General features: G+C 37.9%; 2 protein-coding genes across 2 annotated transcripts in view; both read left to right on the top strand.

Annotated features, from left to right (window-relative positions):
* Window positions 1–5,417, top strand: part of LOC138004010 (solute carrier family 2, facilitated glucose transporter member 8-like) — a 7,421-nt gene extending 2,004 nt beyond the window's left edge. Inside the window, exons 2-4 of the mRNA XM_068850389.1 lie at window positions 2,058–2,264; window positions 2,679–2,982; window positions 4,588–5,417. Coding sequence (XP_068706490.1) covers window positions 2,058–2,264; window positions 2,679–2,982; window positions 4,588–5,339 — 1,263 coding nt within the window. The 3' untranslated portion in view covers window positions 5,340–5,417. The remainder of the gene's footprint in view (window positions 1–2,057; window positions 2,265–2,678; window positions 2,983–4,587) is intronic.
* Window positions 5,418–6,656: 1,239 nt separating this feature from the next.
* Window positions 6,657–7,500, top strand: part of LOC138004011 (uncharacterized) — a 10,360-nt gene continuing 9,516 nt past the window's right edge. Inside the window, exon 1 of the mRNA XM_068850392.1 lies at window positions 6,657–7,108. The gene's annotated coding sequence lies outside the window, so the exon portion shown is untranslated. The remainder of the gene's footprint in view (window positions 7,109–7,500) is intronic.

Raw genomic sequence — 7,500 nt, 5'->3', positions numbered from 1 at the left:
TGAATGGGAATTCTGCCATCTATACATGTAACTTTGGTGATAAGAAAACATCCAAACATTAACGAACAAGGTACTATCGTGATTAAAGAAGGTTCAAAAGGATGCGGGTGCAACCCAGTGGTTAGGACACTTGCCTTGAGTTCCGGAGTTCCGGGGAAGCAGGGCTGGTGCAGTGGTGAGATTACTCGCCTTCCACCAATGTGGCCCAGGATTGATTCCCGGATTCTACGCCATATGTGGACTGAGTTTGTCGGTTCTCTACTCTGTTCCTAGTGCGCGGCTTTCGGAGCAAGGGGTCCCCAGTTCGATCCTCGGTGACTTCAACGTCTGTTTCCACTTTCCTCTGATCCGTGTAGCTATAGCTTTAAATATCCGTGAAACGGAGCACTGACAGAGAGAGGGGGGTAAAAGAAGCACCGTCGGCTTCCATTGACACCAGTTTCGTAACTGAAGGAACTCACCAACGTTAAACAAGTTGACTTTACTTTTTACTTCTAGGTTCTGACCACTTCAATGTTGAATTTGTTCCTGGGAGTCCCTGGTTCAACTTCTCGGCCAACACTTGTAAATAGACAACTGTTTCTTAACAGTTGTTGTTGTTTTTGTTCTGCTCTGTCGTGATTGTGTTTCATTGGCCCTGAAAAGCCCCTATGGGGAGTGGTCAATTAAGTATTGCTTGTATTGTATTGCTTGTATTGTATTGCTTGGTCCTATGACAGTTTGGAGAAATACATGTAGCCCGTTATGGTAGACTGCCTCCTCGCCAATAGAGACTTCAGTCTTGTGTCTACTATACCTTTGACCTTGATAATTGCCTCCAGGGCTAGCGGCTGGTTTCCTTGACAGTCAGAGAATGCTGCTATAGGATTGCAACAATTTCCAGATACTTGCAGAAACAATTGTCTCTCACTTCTCGCAGCATTTCACTTTTGATAAAAACGGCTAGTTAAATAAAATAATAATCTTTACCGTGCAATGTAAGTTTCAAAACGGTAAATGTTATATTCCCACAGGAGATTCCCAAAAAAGTGGTCAAGTTAAAACAAAAGCTTTTGTGACCAATAAGACCGTCGAGGTCAAGCAGCATTTAACAGTCAAAAAAAAAAATCGTTAGTATCTCAAGTTGCTTCTACAGAACATACACAATACACCACCCACTGCATTTTTTCTCGATAAAATGTCTCTTATTTTACCAGGCGGCGCTAAAATATACTTCTCAATTTGTATTGTAAACAGTAACCAGCTGTGTGCAGTAAAAGTAAAAATAATGAATGATAACGACAATTTACGCAAAGCTGTTATAATAAATAAGTAAAAACTGTCTACTCGCTGTACAATCTTGCGACGTAGGAATAACATTGTTTACCTTTTGAAAGAGAAGCGAAAATAAAAGAAGAAAACATGATACCGATTGATCGATGGCCGAACATGTTTGTTTCCCATGGATGAATATTTCACTTGCTTTCTTGCACGACAAAACCTTCTTTTCTCTGAAAGCTATCAAGCATTCTTCGTTTAATATTGGACTGCTTACTTAAGCTTTTTCCAGGGGGTATGAATCCGGACCTTCTGCACATGGACATAAGTGGTTAATTCGAACGATGCAAGGTTACTTTCTGTTTCCTTCGATCAATTAGACAACAGCTTTTAATTCCTTTCACATCAAATTCCATGTGTAGTACATAAACTACCTTGCATTTCAAAGATGGTTTGGCCACAAAAATCAAGTGCGTGCCGAATGATGACAAGTCTGTGCCGGATGAAAAAAATCTCCATATTTTAGATCTCCAGAGGTTGGCATCTGTGGGTTATTCGCAGGGTACTCCATGTTGCCCTCTCATCTAAAAGTTGATCTGATTTAGTTTGAAGTCTTTCCAGTAATATTAGATTACTTGTTATTTGTATATTTATCATCATCATGATTATGTGTGCACATTTATTCTGGAGTTGGATGTCAACTTCTCCAGTTCATGTACTAATGTTTCTCAGTACTGAACTGGATTTCATCAGCTTTAAATCTTTAATTGCCTTTTTCAAATCTTTTTTTCTTTTTGCAGTCCTTGATTACAGTTGGTGCCATGTTTGGCAGTCTAATCGGGGGATGGACAATTGACTACTTGGGTCGCAAAGGCACAGTTATAGCATGTGTTTTGCCTTTTGAGCTGGGATGGCTTCTCATTGCTTTTGGAAAAAACCATGACATGTTGTATGCTGGCCGTACTATTTGTGGCCTTGCATGTGGGATGGTCTCTCTCTCAGTACCAGTAAGTTAGCAGAATGGTATCAAAAATCCTGTCAATTTGAAAACAGTTTAACCTCAGCAAAGATTGGCCCAAAAGACTTACTGTGTCTCATCAGTTCTGCAGTCAGTCCTGGTTATTTCTCTAATAAATAAATTAAATACCAGTAAATAAATGTCCCAGTGCTCTGAAAAAACCCATCTAGTCATTCGGGACAAGTAGATCTATTTTCTTGTTCAGGAATCTGACAATCTTTGACCACTTGCTAGCAGGGCAAGAACCCTAGTTTTTATCAAGTAAAAAGATGTCTACATGTAAAAACGAAAAAAAGGCCTAAGCAAGTGGAGTAACCCCATGGACAAGTTGGTCATGAAATGCACGATCATGCACAATGGGGAGGTCAGACTTTTTTTAGTCTTGTTGTTTTTTTTGTAATAGGTATATATTGCAGAGATTGTTCCTGCACGTCTTCGTGGCATGCTGGGTTCCGTTAATCAGCTAGCAGTGACTGGGGGCCTCTTGCTTTCATATGTCATGGGGGCCATTGTTCAATGGCGATGGCTGGCTCTCATTGGTGCAATGCCACCAGCATTACTTGTCATCTTCATGTATACCATGCCAGAGACCCCACGCTGGTCTCTTGGGAATAACAGACGAAGTGAGGCATTAGCAGCACTCCAGTGGTTAAGAGGACCTGATGCAGATGTTGAGGAGGAATGCTCTACCATTGAGGAGACATTAGGTGATTGTTCATGATCTTTTAACTAAAGGGCCAAAATGGTGTCTCAGAGATTGGTTAACTTGAAAAATAAGAGGATAACCTTTCAAAAAAATAAACACTGCTAGGAAGGATTAAGTTTTTGCAAACGTTGGCCATGTAGCACTTATATTTGAACAGACTTAACTGATTAGAGTGTAATGTGAAATGCTAGGTTTCTACCCCACATGAATCATGTGAGCGTTAGTCCTACTAATTTCCATTAGTAGGGTAATGCTCACATGGTTTATATGGGGTAGAAACCTAGCACTTCACATTACACTCTAATCAGTTAAGTCTGTTCAAACACCATGCTAGGCCTGATATGTTTTTGGCTTATACTGTACCTTCACGGGTCTTTGCTTGATGCTATTCTTGGTTTTCACGTGACGTCACCAAAACTAAAAAATAAGGAATTATCAATCCTTTTGAGATTTTAGTTTAGTTAGTTATTAAAACAACTGAAGACTTGTCTTTTCACAAATTTTCAGTTTGATAGGGTTTTTCGTCTTGTAATAAAGCAAGGTTGAATTTCTAAGCTTTTGCGTGACACGATATTAAAATTGAGGTCGAGAATGCTATCACGTAGGCTAAAAAAGTGACTTATCTGCTGAGATTTTGCAATCTGAACAGTCCTTGTGTGAGAATAAGTACTCACATAGATGTTTATGCGCCCTCAGAAGACGACTACTGGCTTTTTATAGCACAACTCGATGACATATGTTTTTGTCAGCTTCCGGCCGCCATATTTGTGCCCCTGAGAGGGACACAAACATGGCGTCTCCATACAAAGCCTTATAAATTTGAGTAAAACATTTCTTCAAATATCTCCCGCACGAAACATCGCACAGACCTGAACCTTTGTGAGACTGTTTCAATATTCATCTTCTTTTATCTCTTTGATTCTTGGATTTATTTGTTGAATGGTTTTGATGATGGTGTGACAGTGAAAACCGGCAATTACAGATACATGTAATTGGAATTACTCAATTCGTGACTTGATAATGTCTATCAGTAAGTGGATATCAATGAATTACCTGTGAAAGGTACAACCATCATGAGTAAAATTCCCTTTTTATTCATTTCCCAATGTACAACTGTTTCTCAAGACTCACCTATTCTTTTGTTCAGTATTAGACAGAATTAAATTAATATCATTAATGATGAAATTAATACCAGATACTTATCAGTTAGAGCCCCTTTCGATATAAAGTCTACGTTGGAAGTTTTTTGTGATGGTAATTAGTTCTACTTTACATATGAATGAAGGCTAATTTTCATAACAGAAACTTCGCACTTAGACTTTCTTTGAAGAGGAGGCAGACATGAACTCGGAAATGGCTTATTTTCTTATTATTTTAATTTTTGTGTACTCTGTCTGTAAGGAATTCCATTTTAACTCTTGATGCATGGTAGATAACAAAAATTACCGTATTACAAATTAATTGTAATGGACATGAAATTCTTGGGGATTAGAGAAACGAGATGTTTAGTTGTTGCTTTTTGTAAGATTTTTGATTGGGTCACTGGCTGATAAACAATAACAATGTTCTTTTTGTTAATGTTGTTTATTTCAATACTTCATTACAGATCGCAACGAAAAGCTCAAGTGGAGTGACTGGCTATCACCAGTTATATTTAAGCCTCTTGTTATCAGTGTTGGGTTGATGGTTTTTCAGCAGTTCTGTGGAATAAACGCAGTTCTCTTTAATGCGGCTAGTATCTTTGCATTAGCAGGATTCAAGGATGGCAAACTGGTGAGCATTTCAGTAGGCTTGATACAGTTTTTTGGTACAGCATTGGGATGTTTGATAGTGGACAGATCAGGCCGTCGAATTCTTTTATGGACAATGGCCATAGGTATGTGCGTCAGTCTTGTTGGCCTTGGCGTATACTTTGACATCACAGCTTCAAACACAAGTGATGGCAGTCCTACAAGCAGTACAGTTTCATTGTTGGGCTCTAAAGGTCATTCTATAGAAGCGTCAAAGTTATCCTGGTTATCAATTTTATGTTTAGTTTTGTTTAACCTGGCTTTTTCATTAGCCTGGGGTCCTGTTCCCTGGCTCATAATGTCGGAAATTTTTCCTCTAAGAGCACGTGGCCCAGCAAGCAGTATTGCAACCTTATCCAACTGGCTTCTAGCATTTGTTGTGACCAAGACATACAGCTCCATGGTATCAGGATTAACTATTCAAGGGACATACTGGTTCTATGGTGCATTTTGTTTTGTGGGATTTCTTTTTGTGTATTTCTTCATGCCGGAAACCAAGGGAAAGACCTTAGAGGAGATTGAGGCAATGTTTGATAAGGACAAACATGCTTATCAGCGTATCGAGTGACAAAGTATTGTATTAGTCAATTTTGTTGAATAACAACTGTAGCGATTGCCATATGTATTAATTCTTTTTTTTTTTTTTTGCAAAATTAAATATTGAGACAAAGCATCGTTGCTATACCTTAAGGGGCTATGTCATGCAAAATTATGTAATTTCATGACACCTAATCATGATAGCCACTTAAAACCGTTGAACAACAAATTTAAAAAGAAATATAACAAAAGGAAAGAGAAGAATGGATGGATGACACAAATGGAAAAGATTGAAACACACTGCATTTGGGTAATCTTGAAAAAAGTAGGCCCGACGTTTTTCAAGGTTATGGCAAATCGCCTGCACGAAGGCTTTTTTTGCTCATTTAACACTAATTTTAATCTAAAAGGAATTCTGCATTACTATGGGGCGCCGATTGTAAAAAAAATTATTTAGAACAACTTTGTGACATTTTTTCTTATTTAGAAATAATTAAAACTGCCAGAAAATTTATTTATAAATAAGACGCAAAACCTGTCGCGTGATATGTAAATAATTGTTTTAGGCACATCCTGATTTATAAATAATTTTTATCGCGAAATGAATTATATATAAATAATGAATTACACAACTTCAATTATTTATAAATCAGTCTGTCTCTAAAATATTTATTTACATATCATAAAGTTAGACAAACCAGTTGTAAATTTATTATTTAAACAATAAACTCCACCTCGCGTGTAAATCCATTATTTATAAATAATGACTTTCGCGTCTGGGAACAAAGTCATTATTTATAAATAATGACTTTCGCGTCTGGGAACAAAGTCATTATTTATAAATAATGACTTTCAACCCTGGGAGCAAAGTCATTATTTATAAATAATGAATTTCAACCATTATTTGTAAATGATAAAATTGACTCTTGCCGCATGTAAAATCATTGTTTATAATAATGCGCTTCACCTCGCGGAAACCATGTAACGTTGTTTCAAAGAGATTGACATTATGGCGGACCGAGATAGATTGTCTCGTGCTATATCAGAAGCCGTCTCTCGCGCCGTCAGTGATGCCTTGGAAAGTGCCTTGCCTCAGACAAGTAATCGGGTAAGTCACAACGTCGCTATCGGATTTTAATATTTGACCTCTGATTGCTGCGCTTTTATCATTCGATTCCCCGCTGTTGTAGGTTTCACCGAATGAAAATAGCTCTCGCTCTCAAGGAAACACCGTCGTTTCTGAGGTGCCTAATGCTTCCAGCACAAATCTGCAGGTGGTAGTTAATCACTTCAAGTACCTTTAGAACAAAAGCAATACCACACTTTCATTGTTTGCTTTATCTAGTGGCCTCACTTGAAGCGTTGAATGTTTGGTATAAGTTTGTCACGCCATTGCGTGACAGACTGAAGGAATTACTTTTGAGGTGGTTATTTTGTATGTGTAATCGTAAAATACCGTTCGGTTAAATCGCACACAACCGTAATTCTCGAGAAGCCTGCATTAATAACTAATAATATTAATAAACCTTAGATCGCTGGATGCATTTTTTCTCGTATCAGGTAAGAACGCACCAGAAGAATTGGCCTTGATAGTTGACAACACTGATGAAACCCGGACCTCGGGTGTTATTCTGGCTACACTACGCAACGAGGCGCATTCAACTGTTTAAATACAGGGGCCTATAGGTCAACCTTTACTGGCAAACTATTGATCACTCACATGATGTTTAGGAGTAGAAGAAGAAGAAGAAGAAGAAGGAGAAGAAGAAGAAGTCGTTCTAGCGCTGGAGCACTAATTGGGTACACTGTAAATTCAAATTAACAAATCAACGCCAATCACCACAATACTACTACTACTACTACTACTACTACTACTACTACTACTACTACTACTACTACTACTACTACTACTACTAATAATAATAATAATAATAATAATAATAATAATAATAATACTAATAATAATAATCATAATCATAATCATAATAATAATAATAATAATATTACTACCAATAATGAACGCGACAAGAAGTGAATGCGACACCACAGAAACCGAAACCCAAAGCCCCTTCGGGAAAAAGGGAACGAGTACCCCAACCTTCGGTGTTGACGCTAACTTTGGGGCCGAGTTACGACGAAAACTAAGAACGCTGAAAAATAAATATCCCCTAATAAAACATGGGTGCATAAAG

This window comes from Montipora foliosa, chromosome 5 (genome assembly GCF_036669935.1).
Source record: "Montipora foliosa isolate CH-2021 chromosome 5, ASM3666993v2, whole genome shotgun sequence".
Lineage (NCBI taxonomy): Eukaryota > Metazoa > Cnidaria > Anthozoa > Scleractinia > Acroporidae > Montipora > Montipora foliosa.
The sequence above is the reverse complement of the archived record's forward strand: the minus strand, read 5'-3'. Positions and strand labels throughout refer to the sequence as shown.